General features: G+C 41.7%; 1 protein-coding gene across 4 annotated transcripts in view; it reads right to left on the reverse strand.

Annotated features, from left to right (window-relative positions):
* The window catches only part of FEZ1 (fasciculation and elongation protein zeta 1), a 51,253-nt gene that overhangs the window by 17,028 nt on the left and 9,429 nt on the right, over nucleotides 1-24,796 (reverse strand). For 3 of the 4 annotated variants that reach the window (XM_050755714.1, XM_050755711.1, XM_050755712.1), the window contains exons 3-4: nucleotides 19,530-19,629; nucleotides 1,239-1,352 (exon numbers count right to left, since the gene is read on the reverse strand). In XM_050755714.1, the coding sequence (XP_050611671.1) occupies nucleotides 1,239-1,352; nucleotides 19,530-19,629 (214 nt within the window). The remainder of the gene's footprint in view (nucleotides 1-1,238; nucleotides 1,353-19,529; nucleotides 19,630-24,796) is intronic. The other variant, XM_050755713.1, reaches the window with a different exon arrangement.

The raw sequence follows: 24,796 nt of genomic DNA on the forward strand, positions 1-24,796 counted from the left end.
AAATATTTGTTGACTAAAACATTGAATAAGGAATCCGGAAACTGAACATTATCCTCTCTAAGTAATAAATTATTAAAGCTATGATGATCTCAGTTGAATGCGAAGCACTCTATCTTTTTTCACAAAGCCAAAGTGGCTCTAGGACTCCTTTTGGAAGGCTCAAAATTTTGAGTGTTCTATGAAATGTAAGAAAATATCCATCACACAAAAGCCTCATCTGTCACTTCTCTTTTTGGAAAAGCAGGTGTTTGGGACCCTTGTTTAAGCGTCTTGACTCCAAGTACAATGAATTGCAATACGAAGGCTTAGCAGGAATCGAAGCTACTAAACACTATGCCTGTCTCTGGCTACTATCAGAGACTGACCCCAACTATCCCAAGTGTCAAGAATGACATTCATGTTCACTGCAGGTGGGCAACCTGAGGCAGAAAGAGAAATGAAATCCCTTATCAAAAATACTCTGAGTTGGACAGGCACCGTGGCTCATGCCTGTAATCCCAGCACTTTGGGAGGCCAAGGTGGGTGGATTGCTTGAGTCCAGGAGTTTGAGACCAGCCTGGGCAGCATGGTGAAACCTCATCTTCACTAAAAGTACAAAAAATTAGCTGGCCATAGTGGTGCATGCCTGTAGTCCCAGCTACTTAGGGGCCTGAGGTGGGAGTATCGCTTGAGCCAGGGAGGTTGAGGCTGCAGTGAACCCTGATTGTGCCACTGCACTCCCACCTGGGTGACAGGGTGAGACCCTGTCTCAAAATGAAAAAAAAAAAAAAAAAAAAAGCCAGGCATGGTGGCTCGTGCCTATAATCCCAGCACTTTGGGAGGCTGAGGCAGGTAGATCACTTGAGGTTAGGAGTTTGTGACCAGCCTGGCCAACGTGGTGAAACTACATGTCTACTAAAAAAAATTTATAAAAATTAGCCAGGCATGGTCATGCATGCCTGTAGCCCCAGCTACTTGGGAGGCTGAGGCAGGAGAATCACTTAAACCCGGGAGGCAGAGGTTGCAGTGAGCCAAGATCATGCCATTGCACTCCAGCCTGGGTGACAGAGCAAGACTCTGTCTCAAAAATATATATATAAAGAAAAAAAGAAACAAAAAATACTCTGAGCCATCAGCACAGGCGTCACATGACCACATATCTTTCTTCTGCCTTAAACGGATGTAGCAAGTGTGTTCTCTTGAACTTTTTCTCCATCAAAAGAACGAAAGGTCCCAATAACCTGGAGAGATACTCATACCTGATCTGCTGTGAGCAGAGGCTCCTCGTTGATACCAGAATCATTCTCGCTCTTCTCATTGAACTCTTCCTCTTCTTTCTCATGGATCTGGAGAGGAGGTGGGGAGATGGAATTCTGGGTGACTGTCAGCAGAAGTGGGATTGCCTCTAGTCTCAAGAATGGATGATACTGACTGGGAGGCCACTCCAGCCAGCTGCTGTCTAAACAGTGGAGCTGAAGAGGTGTCCAGAGTTTCATCCAATTCCAAACATATCTTTGCCCCATCACTGACTCCAGCTTGCCAGAAATCCAGCATGCTGCACTGAATACAACTTGGCAGGAAAAGATGATAGGGGCGTGGCCAGCACCATTCTGACTCAAAGGGAATAGCACTGTTTTTTAACCCAAAGACGGATCATCCTGGGGTGAACAAGGCTCCTTCTCCAGGTAAGTGACACTGCAACAAACTGCAGCAAAGGTGCCCTGATTTTGTTAAGGAGTTCCAACCTGGGGGTTTCTTTCCAGATTTCGTGTTACTAGGCATTTTAAGGAATAGGTTGTTCTAGTCCAAATAATGATGACTTTCAGAATTTGATGAAATGCCATCCTGTTACTGGAATCCAGGCGTGATATCATAGCTGATGGCAGATGTAAGAAATCTACCTGGGACATGCCACTGAATAACCTGACCGCATGAACTAAACAACAACAAAACTATGAAAGAGAAACCCATTTATCTCATTTGCCCTGTGTCTCTATAATTCCATAATCCCAAGTAAGATTCTCAAAGTTCACAGCCATCAGAATTCTAGATGTTCAAATCTAACAAGATAGTCAAAGCATATCTGGCTCAACTGACCATATCCCAAACTGCCATAGTCTGGCACTTACATTTGTCCCACAGAAAAATTAATCCCTGAACACCTCACAAGCTGTATGTCTAGAAGTCTGATTTGAATGTCATCCAAGGGGGAGGCAGGAGGTGTCTCTAGGAAATCTCTCTGCTGAGTCACCTCTCATCCAGGAATGAATCCTCCTTGCGCTCCAGTAGCTGGCACACTGACTGGCCCCTTCCCTGGGGCTTGTATTCTGCCTTTTCTAACAGGAAACAGCCCAGCGCCAATCCAAGCAATCATATCAGAGGTAGCTATCCTCAGAAACTTCTCCCGTCTTCTGTGAGCTCTGCCTTGGCAGACATCCCAAACAGAGCACATCGTCTTTTATCTCCATTTGCTTAAAACCAGGACTATGTCATTAAAAAAGAAAAAAAATTAGGCAAATATATCTTAAATGCCACCCGTGCTCAACCTAGATATGGGGTAGGACAGGGAGGTAATGGAATCATCTGAAGGTCCATGTACCAGATGGTGACATCTATTTCCGCTGTCAAACCCACATGCTCCTCTCTCTGCCAAGTCCACCACCTGCGGTAGCCTCGTGGTTTCCACCGCTCCCCACTATGCAGAACAAAACTCCTGGAGCTACACTTTGTTCACAACTACACTCATGTGGAAGAACTTTCTTCAGGCCAGAAAGTCCTGCAGTAGAAGTTAGCCCAAAATTAAGAGAACAAAGATACATTTTTTTCCTCCAGACCAAAATTAGGGGAGAAAAAGGAAGAAATTTATCAGTATGTTCCCAGCCCAAGTTAGTGTGAGCCCAAGTTAGGCTCATCCTGGGAAACGGGTTTATTTTTTATAAGCATCTAACAGCAACTGTTAGTCTATAACCAGGATTTGGCAGGGGGTAGGGGGTGGTGGGCACTAAGTCTATATAAAAATGGCATGTTTACATTTTCTGAAATGTGGCTGATTTTAGTGGGTTTAAATCCCTGACTGTTAATATTGCTTCTTTCAACTACACCATCTCCTCCTTCCCCAAGGTCCTCACTCCCTGGGGAGTTCCAGGAAGAAAGCAGGGAGGAAGCTTCTAGGGATAGATCCTTTTTGCTGCTCAAATGCTAATAAGCCTGGACTGTGGCCGGAATGATGTGCTGGTAGAGCTTCCCTCCCCTCCCCCTCTCAGACACAAAGCCTCCAGGTCTGAATTGTCAGGCTTGGGAAAACAGAGATGGGAAAATCAATTATAAGCTTATGAAAGGTACTGTGAGTTCCTACTATTATGGGAACCATGCTCATCCCTTGTTTTCTTATTTCTCAGAAGTCTGCCACTAAAAAATAAAATAAAAGGAGAGGCATACACAAAATACTGCCAAGAAAACGCTGGCTCCTTCCCTCTGTGTAGATTACCCCCTCATCCCTGGGCTTCCCCACCTCCATCATGCCCCAGCCTCTTCTCCCTCTCCAGTGTTTGATTCTGATCCTCTCACCCCTCCCATCCTCCCTAGATCTGGTTCCCACATTTTCTGTCCATCCTGCTAGACTTTGCTCTGTTCCAACAGCATCCATCACTTCTGCACAAGCCCTCGCCTCTTTACAGGCACTGTTTGACCTCCCTCCCCTCCTTGACCAGGACAGTATCCCTCCCTCCCTCCCTCCCCTCCTTGACCAGGACAGTATCCCTCCCTCCCTCCCCTCCTTGACCAGGACAGTATCCTGTGCACAGGGTGGAGAGCTGGAGGGGAAACAACAAAAGGGGGACAAAGAAAGGTTTTTGAAAACTGACAGCCCTTGTGCATATAAATACTGTTGATCCTAGCATCAGACACAGACATAGAAATTGTGGTAGAGAGTTCCTTTAGTCCCTTGTGTGGCAGTGGGGAAGCTACCTGTCAAAAATAACTTCAGGCCAGGTCATTTGGGGTTGAATTTCCTTGTCAGCTAAAACTGCTAGTTGTTACCAGGTGTGGTGGCTCACACCTATAATCCCAGCACTTTGGGAGGCTGAGATGAGAGGATTGCTTGAGTCCAGGAGTTCGAGACCAACCTGGGCAACATGGCGAGACTCCATCTCTACAAAAAATAGAAAAATTAGGCATGATGGCACACCTGTAGTCCCAACTACTCAGGAGGCTGAGGTGGGAGGATCAATTGAGCCATGGAGATGGAGACTGCAGTGAGCCGTGATTATGCCGCTTCACTCCAGCCTGGATGACAAAGTGAGATCCTGCCAAAGAAAAAAAAAAAAAAAAAAAAAAAAAAAACTTGCTAGCTGTTTGGATACTATTGAAGTGAACCATGCTCTTCCAAGAAAAGTCATTCTTCCAAATGACTTCTTCCCAGAACTGAGAAGATTTGAATCCAGAAAGGGGTCTGGCCATACCATTCAGCAGGCTGTTTCTACTGAGAAGATTTGAATCCAGAAAGGGGTCTGACCATACCATTCAGCAGGCTGCTTCTACTGAGAAGATTTGAATCCAGAAAGGGGTCTGGCCACAGCATTCAGCAGGCTGTTTCTCCCTCCTGCTTTTGGTGAGAGTGTGCCTCTAGGACTATAACATGAAAGCTTAAAACTTGAAAAGAAATGCAGAGAACCTTCCCTGAGGCCTATAACATTGCTAAATCTTGCTGCACAGTAAAGTATTCTGAATGATGATTAAAATTATGTGGAGTCCTTGATTCCAACAAAGACTATTAACCAGTGTATTTTATTAAAGTGTTTCAAATGACCCCATTCCTAGAAAAGGTAATTTTTACAGCACATTTAGCCCTTTGCATAATATTTTCCTCCCCTTACCACTATTGTTTGACATGAGTGGTTGCCCCCCGACAAAAATTAAGAGAACAAAGATACATTTTTACCTTCAGACAAAAAGTAAAAAAAAAAAAAAGAAAGAAATTCACCACAACTGTGTCCCATTCTTTTTTTTAGACACAGGGTCTCACTCTGTCACACAAGCTGGAATGCAGTGGCACAATCATGGCTCACTGCAACCTCGAACTCCTTGGCTCGAGTGATCCTCCTGCCTCAGCCTCCCAAGTAGCTGAGACTATAGGCAGGTGCCACCACACCTGACTAAGATTTTTTTTGTTTTAAATTTTTTTAGAGATAGGGATCTCACTGTGTTGCCCAGGATGGTCTCAAACTCCTGGCCTCAAGCAATCCTCCCACCTCAGCCTCCCGAGTGGGATTACAGGCATGAGCCACTATGCCTGGTAACTATGTCCCTTTTATGCCTATGAACAACCAGGAAACATCTGCGTGGATTAAGTCAATGGCTGTGCATTCCCATAGGGAGATGCACCAGGGCATGCAGCCAACACATATTTGTTGAAAGAATTAATGAACGACTGAAAAAGAGAGGACTGAGAGCAGTACTATCATCTAGATTCAGTCCACTTCCACAGGTAACTTAGCTATTTAGTCACCTGGAAAAGAGGAAGACATGACTGGGTATGGTGTCTCATGCCTGTAATCCTAGCAATTTGGGAGGCCAGAGTGGGAGGGTCACTTGAGCCCAGCCTGGGCAACACAGTGAAACTCTGTCTCTACAAAAAATGAACAAAATTAGCCAGGCATGGTGGTGCACACCTGTAGTCCCAGCTACTCGGGAGACTGAGGTGGGAAGATTGCTTGAGCCAGGGAGGTGGAGGCTGCGGTGAGCCATGACTGTTGCCACTGTACTATATAGCCTGGGTGACATAGTGAGATCTTGTCTCAAAAATATGAAAGACATAATTCACTGTCCTGGACTTCCAATTTCCTCTTATCCAGACAACCACCGTCTGCTATTAAATAAAGGTTATAAGGTAAAAGGAGACTGTGTTTTACATCACAGGAACAGAATAGATTGATAAATTGAAAGCCCCAATAAAAGTGGTAAGTTGTGAGAAAAATAATAATGACTCCTACAGACTTATTAACTCAAGCAAATTATTTTGACCTAAAAATGTAAATGTACATTTATTTATTCACCAAGTTCCTAGTATAAGACCAAGCTTACAATGAAACCCTGAGGAGAGTTCCACAGTCTCTCTTGCACCATCCACATAATAACTTCTTTTTTTTAAAACAGTCTCACAATATCACCCAGACTGGAGTCCAATGACATGATCGAAGTCCACCGCAACCTCCACGTCCTGGGCTCAGGCAATTCTTTCACCTCAGCCTCCCAAGACCATAGGTGCACACCACCACTCACGGCAAACTTTTTCATTTTTTTGTAAAGAGTGAGTCCAGTACTCCCTCTTTATCTTTACCCAGGCTGGCTTCTAACTCCCAGGCTCAAGTGATCTTCCTACTTCAGCCTCCCAAAGTGCTGTGATTACAGGTGTAAGCCACCACGCCCAGTCACTAACATAATTTTTAAAATGATTTCCTGTTTCCATTTCTTTATAGTAGAAGGTGGGTACACAGGAGATTGGGCACACATTTATCAGCCCTTCCTCCTCAAACCCTACTAAAATGAGAGTCACAGGATCAAAAAAGAATAACCCAAAAGGGACAAAGTGAACAGGAAAAAAGACAACAGCAAGAGAAATGCCAGAAAACAGATGCCGGCCCAGCAGGCTCAGCAGGGTTACACTTGGTGAGAGGAGGCTGCCCAAGGTAAAGGGGGTCACACTGCAGATGCTGAATGGCTTAGGAATTGCAGACCCTGAGCGGCAGCATGGTGGGGCTACATAAGGAAGATTTGCTGGTATCCTTCATAAAGAATACTGAGACCCAGGTGTCTTCTTCCAACCCAGATAGAAAGGGAACTGCATCCTCTCAGCTCAAAAGGACTATAGACTTCACTCTGAGCAGGTTGAACTAGAGGCTCTGGACTCAGAGCACCAGACCACCTAAAAGTGAGGGTGAGGGTTCTTACCAAAAACAGAGAGAGGATGTAAGACTCTACAGACCGACTCACCAGACAGACCCCTGGCCTCCTTCCCTGATTAGGCTCCAAGGACACTGGCAGTTGGTTTATTCTGTCCATCAAGCCATTGGAGGACACCTCTCTACAGATACTATAAGTCTACAAATACATGGCAACTGTCAAGATCTCCGAACAAGATGCATAGGTCCTTACTGGCACTGTGATCCAGCAAGAAACAAGCCCTGACCCCATAGCCTTCTAGGGCCTCACTTCTTTTTTTCAAGGGTTTCGCTCTGACACCTAGGCTGAAGGGGAGTGGCTCAGTCTCAGCTCACTGCAACCTCTTCCTCCAGGGCTCAAGCAATCCTCCCACCTCAGCCTCCTGAGTAGTTGGGACTACTGGCGCATGCCACCATGCCCAGCGAATTTTTGTAATTTTTGTAGAGATGGGGAACTTGCCATGTTTCCTAGGCTGGTTTCAAACTCCTGAGCTCAAGCAATCCACCGGCCTTGGCCTCCTAAAATGTTGAGATTATAGGCATGAGCTATCACCAGCCACTTTTTTTTTTTTAATTAATGTTTTTAGAGACAGGGGCTTGCTCTGTTGCCAGGCTGGTGTGCAATGGTGTAAACATAGCTCACTGTAGCCTCAAACTCCTAAGCTCAAGCAATTCTCTAGCCTTAGCCTTCCAAGTAGCTGGAATTACAGGTGCATGCCACCAGGCCCAGCTAACGCTTTTTTTTTTTTTTTTTTTTTTTTTTTTTTTTTTTTTTTACTTTTTGTAGAGACAGGGTCTCACTATGTTGGCCAGGCTGGTCTTGAAAATCCTGGGCTCAAGTAATCCTCCTGCCTAGGCCTCCCAAGTAGTTGGGACTATAAGTGCACTCCATTCACCATGCCTGGCTACCTTTTTGCATTATTTTTTTTTGGTAGAGTTGTAGAGATGGGGCTGGTCACAAACTCCTAGGCTCAAGGGATCCTCCTGCCTTGTCCTCCCAAAGTGCTGGGATTATAGGTGTGAGCCACCATGCCTGACCATAAGGCCTCACTTTTAAATATGAAAAGATGCTCAAGGATTGCCAGACATTTGAGAATAACCCCCAACATGAAAGACAAAAATGTATAGAGGAGGGAAATCAAAAGCAACAGAGAGAGCAGAAGAAACCTCTTCTAAGAAACTGCTATGCCTGCCTTCAGAGGGATAACAGAACACCTTTCTTCCTCAAAACGTGTTCTATTTATCAGAATTAATTTAAAAACTACGAAGATGTAGACTTACTAAGACCAGAAAAAAAAAAAAAAAAAAAACACAAATTTTGTAGAAACTGGAAAGGGCTCTTAGAAATTAAAGGTATGATAGAAAATTTAGACTTTTCCACTGAGCTGAAGGCTGAGAAAGTTCCCTGGAGAGTGAAACAAAATAAGCAGATAGAATATGGGAGGAGAAAAATATTCAGAAGATCAGCTTCAGAAGTCCAATACTTGAATAAAAGGAATTCTAGAAAGCAAAAACAGAAGAGATGGCCCCTTTCAGCCATGACAGAGAAACTAGTATTGGACTTACCCCTCCTACCATAAACAACTACGATCTGGACAAAATCTATGAACCAATTGTTTTCAGGCACTGGACACAGGCAGTGCAAGGCTGTGATCCTTGAAAGAAGGGAAAAACATGAAATAAATGAAATAAATAAATGAAGGCTGAAGGAATCTGTCACCTGTGGCTCTACACTACAAAACATGCTATAAAAAGTATTTTGGGTTGAAAGGAAATGATGGAAAATCAGGATCTTCAGGAAAAAATAAGGAACACCAGAAATGATAAATATGTAGGTAAATATTTTTAAAGAATCTTTTTTTTGCTTCTTCTGATTTTCTTAAAAGACAACTAACTGTCTAAAGCAAAACTAATAACTTTGTGTTGTGGAGTATATAATGTAGATTGAAATAAATATATGACAATTATAGCACAAAAGATGGAAGGAATAGACTTTATACTGTGACAAGTGTTTTACATTTTATGTAAAGTGGCACAATATTAATTCTAAATGGACTATGATAACTTAATAATGTATAGTGTAATCCCAGAGAAACCACTAAAAAAAAAATACGACGAGGTATAGATACAAATCCAACAGAAGACATAAGATGGAAAGCCAAAGAATATTTGATTAACCCAAAAGAAGGCAAAAAAGGTGGAACGGAGGAACAACGAAACAGCAACAAAACCAGATGGGACAATCAGAAATGAAGACAATACGCTTCAACACAAATTATCAATATTATGTCAAATGTCAGTGGACTACACACTATGCAAATAAACTAAACACAATAATCAAGAAGCATAAATTGTCAGACTGAATATAAAAACAAGATCCAACTATATACTACCTGCAAAAACACACTTTAAATAAAAAGACAGAGACAGGCAGAAACTAAAAGGATTGAGATAGACACACACACACACACACACACACTTTGCAAACAGTATGCATAAGAAAGCTTGAGTGGCTACATTCATATCAGACAAAGTAGATTTTAAGATAAGTATTACAGAGAAAGAATGACATTTCATAATGATAAAAGGATCAACTCATCAGGGAGATGTACTCAGAGCTTCAAAATATATAAACAAAAATCAACAGAACTAAAGAAATAGAAATAAATGCACAATAATGGTTGGAGATTTTAATAAACCTTTCTCATTAGTTGACAGAATAAACAGACAAAAAATATCATTTGGAACACAGAGGAATTCAACAATACTATCAACCAAGTTAACCTAGTTGACATTTATAGCACATTACAACCAACAATTGCAGAATGCGCATCATTTCCAATGGCACATATTACATTCACTAAGATGTACCATATGCTGGACCCTAAATCAGTCTTAACATATTTTAAAAGATTTAAGTCATACAAAGTATGTTCTCTGACAAAATAAAATTAGAAATCAGTTTTTAACAAGATAGCTATAAAACTTCCCAAGCACTTTGAAATTAAGCAGCAAACTTCCAAATAACCTGTGGGTTAAAGAAGAAATTGCAAGAAAAACTTAGAAACTATGTTTTTAATTGAATGATGAAAACCTACTCAATCAAAATATGTAGAATTCAGCTAAAACAGTGCTTAAAGGGAATTTTATAGCTTTAAGATTGTTTTAAGTTTAAAATATGATCAAATTTCCTTCCTTAGGAAGCTAAAAAACTGAAGGGCAAATTAAACTCCTGCTAAGTAGCAGGAAGGAAATAATAAAGCTAAGAGAGAGAATCAATAAACTAAAAAGTTAACAAACAGTAAAGGCAATCAAAGAAATCAAAAGTGGTTCTCTGAAAAGATTAATAAAGGTGATAATCCCACAGACCAGCTGACAAGAGAGAGTGAGAGAGGGATGGAGGGAGAGAGAACACAAATTAACAATGTCAGGAATAAAAAAGGGAACATCACTATAAATCTTATAGACATCTTCAATAACAAAACAAAATTATAAACGAATGGTCAATACATTCAATGATTAAATAGATAAATTCCTTGAGAAACATAACTTATCAAACCTGACTCAGTAAAACTGAATTTGTAACTGAAAATCTTCCACAGAGAAAACCCTAGGCCCAGATGCTTTCACTAGTATAGTCTATCAAACATTCAAGTTAGAAATAATACCAATGTAATACAAGTTCTTTAACAAAGTAGAGATAGGATAATTTCCAACTTATTTTATGACATTAGAACAAAATAAAATTTCAGGAAAAGAACATGATGCAAAAATCTTTAACAAAATATTGGCAAATCAAATCTCACATTATATAAAAAAGATAAAATATCATAACTAAGTGGGGTTTATTTTAAAATAAAATGCTGGTTTAATATTTGAAAACCAATTAATGTAATTCATCACATTAACATGACAAATTGATCTACGTGTATAAATTGATCTGTAGATTCTGCACAATCACAGTCAAATTTCCAGCAAGATTTTTTGCAAAAATTCATCCGCTGATTCCAAGATTTATGTGGAAATGCAAAGAACCTAAAATAACTAAAACAAATTTGGAAAGAAAAAAAAGGACACAGTTGGAGAACTTATATTACTTTATTTTCAAGACTTACCATAAAGCTATAGCAATCAATACAGTGTGGGATTGGCATAAAGATAGACACATTTTAAAATAAATTAGGGATGTTAAAAAAAGACACACACATATATATCATTGAAACAGAATAAATAATTCAGAAGTAGATCCACACATACATGATCAATTGATTTTCAACAAAGATGCCAAAACAATTTAATGGGGAAGGGATAAGATTTTCAATGAATCGTACTGGAATAATTGAATAGCCATATGCAAGAAAATAAATCTTGAAGCCCAGCACTGTGGAGTGCCTCCGTAGTCCCAGCAATTTGGGAGGCTGAAGCAGGAGGATGGCTTGAACCAAGGAGCTCAAGACCAGCCTGGGAAATAGCAATACTTTATATCAAAAATTTTAAAAAAATGAGACCTGACCCTTACCTCACACTATATACAAAACTAATTTGAAGGCTGGGCACAGTGGCTCATGCCTGTAATCCCAGCACTTTGGGAGGCCAAAGCGGGTGGATCACTTGAGGTCAGGAGTTTGAGACCAGCCTGGCCAAAATAGTAGAACCCTGTCTCTACTAAAAATACAAAAATTAGCTGGGTATGGTTGCAGGCACCTGTAATCCCAGCTACTCAGGAGGCAGAGACAGAAGAATCGCTTGAACCTGGGAGGTGGAGGCTGCAGTAAGCCAAGACTGAGTCATTGCACTCCAGTTTGGGCGACAGAGCAAGACTCCATTTCAAAAATGAAAGAAAGAAACTCATTTGAGATGGATCATAGACCTAAATACAAGAGCTAAAATTATAAAGCTTCTAGAAGAAAACTTAAGAAAAAAAATCTTAGTGACCTTGGGTTTAACAAAGATTTCTTAAATACAACATAAACACAAAGTATAAAAAGGAAAATATCAATAAATTGGACTTCATCGCATTTAATTTTTCTTTTCTTTTTTTTCTTCTTTTTTTTTTTTTTTTTTTTGAGACAGAGTCTTACTCTGTCACCCAGGCTGGAGTGTGCAATGGCACGATCTTGGCTCACTGCAACCTCTGCCTCCCGGGTTCAAGCAATTCTTTTGCTTCAGCCTCCCTAGTAGCTGGGATTACAGACATGTGCCACCATGCCAGGCTAATTTTTTTTTTTTTTTTGTATTTTTAGTAGAGACAGGGTTTCACCGTGTTAGCCAGGATCGTCTCAATCTCCTGACCTCGTGATCCGCCTGCCTTGGCCTCCCAAAGTGCTGGGATTATAGGCGTGAGCCACCACGCACAGCCTAATTTTTCTTTTTGAGAGGGGGTCTCACTATGTTGCCCAGTCTGGTCTTTAACTCCTGACCTCAAGCGATCTGCCCACCTCAGTCTCCCAAAGTGCTGGGATTATAGGCGTGAGCCACCACACTCAACCTTCATCACATTTAAAAAACGTTTGCTCTTCAAAAGATAATGTTAAGAAAATTAAAAGGCAACCTATAGACTAGGAGAAAATATTTGTAAAACATATATTCAACGAATAATTTTTATCTAGAATTTATAAGAAACTCTCATGGCCAAGCACGGTGGCTCATGCCTGTAATCCCAGCACTTTGGGAGGCTGAGGAGGGCAGATCACGAGGTCAGGAGTTCGAGACCAGCCTGACCAACATGGTGAAACCCTGTCTCTACTAAAAATACAAAAATTAGCCAGGCATGGTGGTGTACATCTGTAATCCCAGCTACTCAGAAGGCTAAGGCAGGAGAATCGCTTGAACCTGGGAGGCAGAGGTTGCAGTGAGCTGAGATCACACCACTGCACTCCAGCCTGGTCGACAGAGCAAGACTCCGGCTCAAAGAAAAAAAGAAACTCTTACAACTCAATACCAAGAACACAGACAATGTACTAAGAAAATGCACAAAAGATTTGAAGAGGCATTTCACCAAAGAAGATATACAGGCCAGGCACAGTCACGCCTATAATCCCAGCACTTTGGGAGGCCAAGGAAAGTGGATCACTTGAGCTCAGGGATTCAAGACCATCCTAGACAACATGGTGAAATCTTATCTCTACTAAAAACACAAAAATTAGCTGGGCATAGAGGTGTGCACCTGTGGTCCCAGCTACTTGGGGAGCTGAGGTGGGAAGATTGCTTGAGCCTGGGCAGTGGAGGTTGCAATGAGCTGAGATTGAGCCACTGCCCTCCAGACTGGGCAACACAGCAAGACCCTGTCTCAAAAATACACACACACACACACACACACACACATTGTAAATAATCACTTGAAAAGATGCTCAATATCCTATGTCACTAGAGAAAAGCAAATTAGAACTGAAATAAGGTATCAATTTTGTTACTACCCATGAAGATGTCTTAATTTTAAAGACTGTCCATAGCAAGTGTTGGTGAGAATATGGGACAATCACAGCTCTCAAACTGGGAAACAGTTTGGTAGTTCCTTAAAAATTTAGACATGGGAGTTAAATGATGAGAACAAATGGACACACAGAAGGGAACAATACACACTGGGCCCTGCTGGAGGATGAAGGGTGGGAGGAGGGAGAGGATCAGGAAGAATAACTAATGGATACTAGGTTTAATACCTGGGTGATGAAACAATCTGTACAACAAACCCCCATGACACCAATTTACCTATGTAACAAACCTGCGCATGTACCCCTGAACTTAAAATAAAAGCTAAAAAAAAACAAAAAAAAAGTTGAACATACACCTACCATATGACTCAGCCATTCCACACATAGGTTTTTATCCAAAAGAAATGGAAACATATGTTCACACAAAGACCTACAGAAGAATGTTCACAGCAGCTTCATTTGAAATATGCAAAAAGTAGAAAAAATAACTGTTCATCTATAAGCGAATGAATAAGCCACTGGTGACATATCCATACAACAGAATACTACTCAACAATAAAAAGAAATGAACTGTTGCTATACTTAAAAACATGGATGAATATCTAATTATACTGAGTTTAATAAGCCAGACAAAAGAAAATGTACATATTGCATGATTCCATTCATGCAAAATTCTAGAAAATGAAAACTAATCTACAATGACAGAAAGCAGATAAGTGGTTGCCCAGAGATTGGGCAGCAAGAGAGAGGGATGATGAATATGTTGAATATCTTGATTATGGTGATGGTCTTATAGATATATGCAGATGTCAAAATTTACCAAATTGCTCACTGTAATATGTGCAGTTCATTATATGCCAATTACCTTTCAATAAAGATATGGGGAAAAACAAAACAAAATAAAATAAAATGGTAATACATCATGATGAGGTTGTGTATATCTCTAGAATGCATGGTTGAGTTGACATTTGCAAATTAATTTATGAAATTCATCACATTAACATCATAAAGGAGAAAAGCTATATAATCAACTCCACAGAGGCAGTAAACAGAAATAGTAAATCTTCAGAAAAATAATAAGAAAATATCACAATTTAAAGTCATGAGCTTCTAGGTTGAAAGGATTCACTGAGTATAACATAATGAAGGGGAAAAAAAAGACTTCATTCTAAAGCACATTATTGTAAAATTTCAAAAGAGAAAGGAAAAGGAGAATATCCTAAAAACTTCCAGAGAGAACCAAAAATGTCATACAATAAAGGAGCAGGAATCTAAAGATGGAGAACAGAGTCAGCCAAAAGGACTGAGAATCAGAACAGATTTGGGGTTTCTCAACACAACCTAATGCTAGAAGAGAACAAAGCCCTCAGAATGCTAAACAATAATATTCTTATATATCCTAAAAACCATTTCGTCTGTACCCCTTTCTCAAAAATATGCTGAAGAGTTTGGTTTGTTGTTGTTTTTTCACCAAAACAAGGAACTATATCTAGAAAGATGTTTTAAATATGGCAACCCGAGGACAGGAGAGGAAGACAAAAGAATCCCCAGCATGAAGGCAAGGATGTCTTCCAGGCAGCAGCTGTGCAGCTGATCTAGCGAATGACCAGACCAGTTGGTAGCAGAAAGATGAAAGGTACTAACTGGGATGTTTTCAAGAAAAAAAACATGGAATTGACACAATACAGTATCTGATGCCTTTAAGCATTGTGTTATTTATACTTTTTAATTTTCTGAAAATTTTGATTTTTAACATGTTAAAGACCTTTCTGGTGCAGAGAGACTGTACCTTCAAGATTAGCCAATTCTGGCTGGGTTCAGTGCCTCACACCTGGAATCCCAGCACTTTGGGAGGCCAAGGCAGGCGACTCACTTGAGATCAGGAGTTCAAGACTAGCCTGGCCAACATGCAAAATCCTGTTTCTAACAAAAATACAAAAAAAAAAAAAAAAAAATTAGCTGGGCGTCATGGCACATTCCTGTAATTCCAGCTACTTGGGAGGGTGGGGCAGGAGAATCACTTGAACCTGGGAGGTGGATGTTGCAGTGAGCGGAGATCATGCCACTGCACTCCAGCCTGGGTGACAGAGTGTGACTCCGTCACAAAAAAAAAAAAAAAAAAAAAAAAAAAAAAAAAATTAGCCAATTCTTAGAGATAGCAAAGGGCTCAGCAAATCTTCTATATGCAAACTAACCAAAGCCAAGCCCTGCCCCCTCTACCTGACCTCTACATCCCAGGAGGCAGAGTCCTCTGCCTTAGTCATCCCAGGGTCAGGTACTAGGCACTAAGGACCATCCCTAGTGTTTACAGCTTGCAGAAATTACTCAAACTAGCCAGTCCTAAACTGTTTACCCCGTCTTGCCATTCCTGAGGCACTGGCCTGGCTCTTCCCTGGCTACTTCTGCCTCCAGAGAACACTGGAGCTTCCCCATGTGGCCCCACATGGCCCCACATGGCCCCACATGGCCCCACTATAAAACTGGAGCTATATGCAAAAAAAAAAAAAAAAAAAAAAAAAAAAAAAAGGCAGCTAAAAGAAGTGCAAGCAGTTGCCTCTAGGAGCAGGGAAAGGCAAGAAGGCAGGGGTCTACTGTTTTGGTGGGTTGTTTTGTCTTGTACTTACAGTGCATTACTTTCAAAGCATTAATTAACTTTTTAAACTATGTAGATGTGTTACTTTGATTTTAACAAAAAATTACTCTCTTTGCAGTCGTAATTCATTAGTTGGTACAATATTTAATTAAATTTCTGAGTGCAGTCACAAGGACAGCACAAACAGGTTTGGGAACAACTGATTCTCAAAAATGGACCACTTGGTCAGGTGCAGTGGCTCACACCTATAATCCCAGCACTTTGGGAGGCCAAGGCAGGTGGATCACCTGAGGTCGGGAGTTCAAGACCAGCCTGGGCAACATAGTGAAACTCCATCTCTACAAAAATACAAAAATTAGCTGAGCATGATGGCAGGTGCCTGTAATCCTAGCTACTCAGGAAACTGAGGCGGGAGAATTGCTTGAACCTGGGAGGCGGAGGGTGCAGTGAGCCAATGGGATCACACCATTGCACTCTAGCCTGGGGAACAGAGTGAGACGCCGTCTGAAAAAAATAAAAAATGTATTTAAAAAATGGACCACTTAAGTGGATGTATGAGGGTTGATGAGAGAGAAACCTCACAGCTGTGCATAGTCAGCATGCCAAGTGCTTTTGGTCGTATGTTTTACAGAAGGACTACAGAGCACTGGTTAATCTGGTAAATCGTTTAAACTTAGGACAGTTAATAGAGCTCCTACTGTAATTAATCCAGATAATAAAAGAGGATGAAATAAAACAGCCTTAATCCATCTACTTTTGCTACCCTGTCCTTTTCCCATGGGTTAGATAGAAGAAATACTACAAGGAACAGAGCTCAAGCTCATCCTTCTCAGGGTCATTCAGTTTGCCCGGAAATATTAACCCTCTTGAGGGAAATCTGGAAATTAGGATAAATTAAAGCCCTTTCGAAGGGCAGACTATCTTACATATCCTTTGGCTTAATCCACAAAATGAGTTGGAAAGGTGTCAAAAGAGATAACAAAGCAAAATCTGCCTTTCGTACTATGATGGACCTGATTTAATTTCAGTAACTAGATTTATTCCATTATTGCCTCCATCTCCTTTGCAGTTTGCGTAAGTCCTAAGCACTATACCTGTAAGCATTACAAGAGAAAATGCACAGCTGAGATTTCAAAACAGGACCTGAGACACGGACTCCTATGTCTGTGCTGAGGAGGCTTGCAGGAAATCTTGGTTTCAAAGTCACCATCTTACCTGCTGCCGTCAATGAAGCCTTCAGGTTTTGAGTACCTTAGATTGCTAATTACTAGAAAAATGGAGAAGGATATATACAGCTACATTTTCAACAAATCAGTCAACTGCTGATCTCTTTGCTGTGCTATTTTGAGCAATAATCTACAAATATATTGCAGCGTAAGGGGAATCTGTTTCTTGCTCTTTTACTTGGACTCAATTCTGAAACACTTAGAAAGATTAGATCCATCCAACTCTATCACTTGCTGAGCCCACAGGGCTGTGACAGCCCTTCCTGACGATAAATTGTCAAAATTTCCTTCACAGCTGAAACTAGAAAACCAAGTGAGGCAGAAATTGGCTTTTAACATAGAGCCATTAAATGATTTTTACCTTTTGCTGTGCTCTGAATGTTTATGTCCCACCCACCAAATTCATACGCTGAAATCGTAACGCCCAAAGTGATGGTATTAGACAGTGAGACCTTGTGGAGATGATGAGACCATGGAGGTGGGATGCCCACAGGTACCTTTCTCAAAGAGGCCCAAGGGAGCACTTTAGACCCTTCTACCATGAGGAGACACAGTGAGAAGGTGCCGTCTGTGAACCAGAAAGCAGGTCCTCACCAGATACTGAATCTGCCAGTGACTTGATCTTGGACTTCCCTGCCACCAGAGCTGTGAAAATCAACTTCCGTTGTTTATAAATTACTTAGTCTAGCCCAAACTGACTAAGAAACCATTCCATATGTAGATTCAGATGGGAGGGGCAATTTGGATCTTCTGAAAGGCCACCCCCTTTATGGCCTTTGCAAATCAACTCAAAATAAATATCATCTTTATTCTTCAGAAGCCCCTAGGCTACTTTCTTCCTTGGAGTCAGTAACTCATGGAGTGTGACTCTGGTCCAGACACATAAACGTCCCCTTGGTTGAGTTTCATGAAGAATTCTAGGCCAGCATGGTGGCTCACGCCTGTAATCCCAACATTTTGGGAGTCTGAGTTGGGTGGATTGCTTGAGCTCGTGAGTTTGAAACCAGCCTTGGTAACATGGCAAAGCACCATCTCTACAAAAAATATAAAAATTAGCTGGGCATGGTGGCATATGCCTGCAGTCCCAGCTACTCAAGGAAGGGGTGGGGGTAAGGCTGGAGGATCACTTGAACCCAGGAGCTCAAGGCCGTAGTGAGCCGAGGTTGTGCCACTGTACTCCAGCCTAGGCGACAGAGTGAGACCCTGTCTGAAAAAAAAGAGAGACTTCTTCCCCATCGTGTGGCCACATTGCTAATATCTGGGCCCTACCTCTGGCCATTGTCAAGTGCAAGATCCATCAGCACTTGTTCTCAGCACTGTTTTTGGTGGGCCTGAACTGTTCATTTAAGATGGGAAAATCTAATTTTTTAAAACCATCATTGTTTGAACCCAAGAGAAGCCCATGACAGTTTTCTCCTCTTATGTCAGGCCACTTTATTCTTCATGTTGTAGTACACAGGTTAGAAGTATTGAAAGTAATGGCAGGCCAGGCATGGTGGCTCACACCTGTAATCCCAGCACTTTGGGAGGCCAAGGCGGGCAGATCACGAGGTAAGGAGATCGAGACCATCCTGGCTAACACGGTGAAACCCAGTCTCTACTAAAAATACAAAAAATTAGCCAAGCATGGTGGTATGCACCTGTAGTCCCAGCTACTCAGGAGGCTGCGGCAGGAAACTCCCTTGAACCCGGGAGGCGAAGGTTACAGTGAGCCAAGATCGCACCACTGCACTCCAGCCTGGGAAACAGAGCAAGACTCCATCTCAAAAAAAAAAAAAAAAAAAAAAGGAAAGGAAAGGAAAGGAAAGGCAAAAACCACAATTACTTTTGCACCAACCTAATGGAAGTGATCTGTGTTTATGCTTTTCTATAGATAACCATTCCTATCACTTCAGCTATATTGGATGTCTTCCTTATCTTATTTTTCACCCTCCTCCACAACTCCTACCTTCCCAACAATTTTTTTTTAAATTGAGATGGGGTCTCACTGTGTCATCCAGGTTGGAGTGCAGTGGCATGATCTTGGCTCACTACAACCTCCACCTCCTAGGCTCAAGCAATCCTCCCACCTCAGTCTCCTGAGTAGCTGGGACCACAGGCAAGCGCCACCATGCCTGGCTAATTTTTTATATTTTTGGTAGAGATGGGGTTTCACCATGTGGCCCAGGCTGGTCTTAAACTACTGAACTCAAGCAATCACCCACCTCGGTCTCCCAAAGTGCTGAGATTACAGGCATGAGCCTCCATCAACAATTTTGAGCTTTATTACACAGTGAGGAAGACTGTTGAGTTACTGAATGTTTTTCTAACTGAATTCCACATCTTCTCAAGCCCTGTTAAACCAGGGGCCCCAGAGAGGTACCTCAGTGTCAGAGCAGTTGCCATTCAGAGCCTCGATGTTTGGATCCCTCCAGTCTTCTGACAGTGAAGGGATGTAATTGTCTGTCAGAGCATCCCAGACCCTGTAAACAAAGAGAAGCTCTCATTAACACACATCTGTGGCCTGGCCCCGCCTGGAGGAAGGAAGAGCTGGGCTGGGAGAGGAGAGAGGCTTCTGTGTGTGCCAGGCTGAGATCATCTGCCTTCCAGCATGCAGGGGCAAAGCAGCTTAAAAACTGAATCAGAGGCACATCCAGGGGAGAAAGTCCATGGAGCCTGGCCAGGGGCTTCAGTGTGAAAGGTGTTTGCTTGAGGGAAGAGGAATTTCCTACCATTGAGATACAAATGGCAGCGTCTATAATCAAACCGCCTCTGGCTCTGAAAATACATCTGCCCCTCATCCAAATAGCTCATGTTTCTGAATCTAAGAGATGCCCATGTTTCTTTTCCTATGGGCAGAGAGAGAGAGAGAGAGAGACAGAGAAAGGGAGAAAGAGAGAGGAACATAGAGACAGAGAGATTTGGGCAGTTTTTCTGGCTGAATCTCATTAAGATCAGAATCATTATCTAGTTTACAACCATTTCAGTTTCAGAGGTCTGCAATCTAAATGATCAGGAATTCCCTCCTTGACATCTAATGTAGGTAAGGGAATAATGCCAATGCTATGAGTGCTTACTTGCTACCCAAAATGTTCTGTCAAACCCACGGGTTGCTGGATCCTGCCCTCTAGCAATGTCGAATCTAAATCCTGCATTGTGTCATTCCAACATCACGGACACTCTAAGGTAAATACTGTGTATAAAAGAAACCAATAAATACACCTCTGTCTACACAATTCATTTTTAGTGGGGAAAGATGGGGCTACATTTATTACATTTCTTTTTAAAATTCTGATATGTACATTACAAGAAAGAATTTCTACAATTCTTATTCCTTATTTCAGAAAAATTTCTTAGGAAAAAAAAGGAGGGAGTTCGGGGAAAATTTCAGAGTCACAAACACTCACACATCAGGAAGATACATGAATTATTCAACACCAAGTGATTAATGTAAATCAGTAAACAAAGCCCTTAAGATAATGACTGCCATGGAAGCCAATGGCACCTGAATTAATATTAATGAGGCCAGGCGCGATGGCTTACGCCTGAATCCCAGCACTTTGGAAGGCAAAGATGGGCAGATTCCTTAACTCCAGGAGTTTAAGACGAGACTGGCCAACATGGTGAAACCCTGTCTCTACAAAAAATACAAAAATTAACCGGGAGTGGTGGCATGGGCCTGTAGTCCCAGCTACTCGAGAGGCTTGAAGTGGGAGGATAGCCTGGTGCCTGGGAAGAACCTTAGGAAGTCGAGGCTGCAGTGAGCCATGATTGTGTCACTGCTCTCCAGCCTGGGTGACAGAGCAAGACACTGTTTCAAAAAACAAAACAAAAACAAACAAACAAAAAACGAAAACTAAAATATTAGATAATGATAAATTAGGGCTCTATGCTGCAATCTCCTTCAGGTGTCTATGCATGTCAAACACAAATTATACCTGTGAGAACAAGATTTTAAAAACAAGCAAGTGTGTATATATATATACAAGCGCACAGATACTTGAAATGAGAAAGTAACAAGGGCACTATTAACTAAACAAAATGCCCATATATCACATCACATTCCTGATTTTGTTTATGTCAGGAATGCAGCATGATATATGGGTGTATAAGCAAAAAGACTTTCTTAGCGCACAATGCATATAATTGGTGATGGAACAAATAAAAGGAACCCAAGAAAACACAATTTAATGGCAGCGCTTGGGGCATCTGCTTATTCATTATTTTCCTACCATTACAAGAAAACACTCTGAAGAGAACTCATCAAGTACTCATTAGCCATCTACTCAGCAGGATTCCAGAGCAGACTTCTTAAACCATGGGTGATATCCTAATCTCCATCAGGCACTATTAGAGCTGCATTAATCCAGGCTAATTCTAAATCCAAGTGCCATTAGCATTCTAGAGCCAAGAAGCAAATAGGATTTGCTTTCTCCAAGACAAAACTCCAAGGCACCACACCCGCTGGAAAGGTCACTGTAGGACTGCTCTTTACAGCACTGCATTACATTCTCTGCTGCAAGATTGAACATGCATACAGGCACTGACCTTCAGATTCGTCCCTGCAGGAAGCGCCTGCAGAAATGAAATTCAGCAAAGCCCAAAATAGGCAGGAGCCTTTAGTCTCTCTCCCGGGCTGGAGGGAAGCTGAGAACTTTAACGAACTACACACTTTCCAATGACCTTGAGACTATTTACATCCTTAAAGTGATAAGCAGGAGCTCTCTCGGGATCACTTAGAGTGCCTGCTTTTCTCATCTGAGCCTTTGCTGATAAGCTTTGAATTTTATCTTCTGAGTCTAGATTTTTAGTGACAATTCCCTAAACTTATTTTCTCAGGATTTCAAGCCATCCTCATTCTCTTTCATATTTTGCCCAGGTTTCCTTTTTCCTTGCTGACATAACTTTTTATCCTTTGAAGTTTATAAACAAGCTTTAAGATAAAGCAGCTTTCATCTCCTTGTAATCACTTGCATACCCTTTCCATACTTATCCAGTGTCCATTTAACAATAACAATATCTGTCAACACTTGCTGGGCACTTACTATGAGCCAGGTACTATTCTAAACTGGATTCTAAGCATGGATTAATTCATTCATTCTTTACAACACTTATACAAGGCAGATGCTAATGAGAAAAAAGTTGAAACATAGTAAAGTTAATTCACTTGTCTCAGCTCACACTGCCAGTAATGGTAAAAGTGGGATTTGAACTCAGGCAGCAAGGCTACAGAGCCCATATTCCTAACCACTTAACAATTCCAACTCTTTATGAATTATGTAATTGGCATCGGCATGGGCATCAGAATAATATACCAAGTTCCTAATCATAACCTAGGAGAGCAGTTTAGAAACTGGCTCTGCGTGAAAATTAGCTGGGTGTGGTGGTGCACACCTGTAATCTCAGCTACTTGTGAGGCTGAGGCAGGAGAATCGCTTGAACCCAGGAGGGTTGCAGTGAGCCGAGATCGTGCCATTGCACTTCAGTCTGGGCGACAAGAGTGAAACTCCATCTCAAAAAAAAAAAAAAAAAGAAAAAAGAAAAAGAAAAGAAAGAAAAGAAAAGAAAAGAAACTGGCTCTGTGTGAAAAACCCATACCTACAATGATCCTGAACATTGTGCTTTCATGGATCTACAGAAGGAGGAATGACAAAGGTAGCAGGGGTGCATGGCCACTTTCTGTGTAAATCTCCAGCGCAGGGAAGGGCACAAGGAAGGCACAAGCAGAACGCTGGCAGCCAGCAGCCTCAGCGACAGAGGAGCCGATGCAGCCAGGGCAGGGGAAACAGCTTTCTCTGAGGAAGAGGACGGGAAGGGCTGTCTATCCCATCATATATCCCATTATTAGCAGGGTTCTTGGGAGTGTGCATCGCCCCTTTTGTGAGTACCTGGAGGTGGACTGTAAAGTTTTACTTCCCTGAGAAGCATCCTGCTATTTACTCTTACCTTGGGGAAAGAAGACTTTGAAAGCTATCTCCTCTATCATTCATCAGAGAACAAGATCAAACAGGTTGCCTCAGTTCCTATCATTATGCTTCCATGACACCTGAGATTCAATTTGCTCTCTCCATCCCTATATAACAGAAAAGGCTTTTTCAGATGCATATTTTATAGCTTGGGCTTAGGTGCCTACAGAATGGACCTAAGTATCTTTCGCCACAGAGAGCAGGGGCTTTGGGAAAGGCTGCTGGCAGAGTATGAGCAAACCCAGTGGAGGAGGGTGGAGACTGGGGGGTGCCAGGACACGTGTACAAATAGCTCCAGGGCCTAGAACTGGCAACATAGCCATCAGGGTTCTACCAGTCCTGACACACACGCAAACCCTTATACACCTATTTCTGACAGTATGGCAGGCAGCTTAAAGGGCTTATTAGAATTCTAACTTACTGACATTTCCCTCAAGCCTGGCTACTTCCCTTGTCTAGTGTTTTGCTGGTGTCCAGTCATGCCAATACCCACACCCACATGTGTATTAATTTGAGTACACTTTTATACTTTATGTTTAGAAAGTATAAATTGTGGCCGGGCGCGATGGCTCACATCTGTAATCCTAGCACTTTGGGAGGCTGAGGCGGGCAGATTGCCTGAGCTCAGGAGTTCGAGATCAGCTTGGACAACATGGTGAAACCCCATCTCTACTAAAATACAAAAAAAAAAAAAATTAGTCCGGCGTGGCGGTGTGCGCCTGTAGTCCCAGTTACTCAGGAGGCTGAGGCAGGAGAATTGCTTGAAACCAGGAGGCGGAGGTTTCAGTGAGCCAAGATCGTGCCACTGCACTCCAGCCTGGGCAACACAGTGAAACTCTGTCTCAAAAAAAAAAATAAATAAATAAAAGAAAGTAGAAATTATTATTAGCAGCACATTAATGCCTTTGCTCAACTTTCTAGATGTCTTCAAATGCTTAAATAGAATCAATACTATATCTGCTTTCTATAAGGGGTAACTGAACCTCTAAAAAGAGAATTAAATTTTCTAAAAAATCAGTTATGTGTAACTTTCCCTAGCTCACTATTTGGTATTGACTTGTCTTCAACATGTAGTATATCTGCTGACAGGCAGTTTATTGTCTGCACTTTCTTTTTAACATCACCTTTAACAATTCTGTCTGAAGAACAGGAAACAGCCATTGCATGGTTAGCCGCTCTGTCTTAAGGGTTACATTGTAAGAGGGCTGACAGGGATCCCCAGTGACGTAAGAGGTAAGCTGAGAGCCATCCATTTCCATTCTGTAGTGGCCCCTAAGAGGCTCTGACCTCCAGCCCCAATCTCTTATGGCAAAGGAAGAGGGTGATCACATAGACACAAAGAAGAGATTCTGGGATGTTTCCTGATTTCAAAACCAAAAAATATGTATTCAAATCTGACTCTCCTTTAATGCCTAGAACTTCCATGCCCTGACAAATCAGAGATAAGTTGACAAATCTTAGCCAACTCTCCTCTTGGTTAAATAGTTCCAAATGAAGACTAAAGAAAAGAAAGCTTCTAAGGGAGTCACTACATTTGTTCTATGATTTGTGCTGTCTTTAAGGAGGCAGTTTAACCACGTATTTCCCTGCTTTTGTTTTAAGCTTCTATTATTTACTTCTAACCCATCCATAGCACTTTTAACTCATTTGTGGATGAAACAGCCCACTAAATACTAGACCTGAA

The sequence above is a fragment of the Macaca thibetana genome, chromosome 14 (assembly GCF_024542745.1).
Source record: "Macaca thibetana thibetana isolate TM-01 chromosome 14, ASM2454274v1, whole genome shotgun sequence".
In the NCBI taxonomy this organism is placed as follows: domain Eukaryota; kingdom Metazoa; phylum Chordata; class Mammalia; order Primates; family Cercopithecidae; genus Macaca; species Macaca thibetana.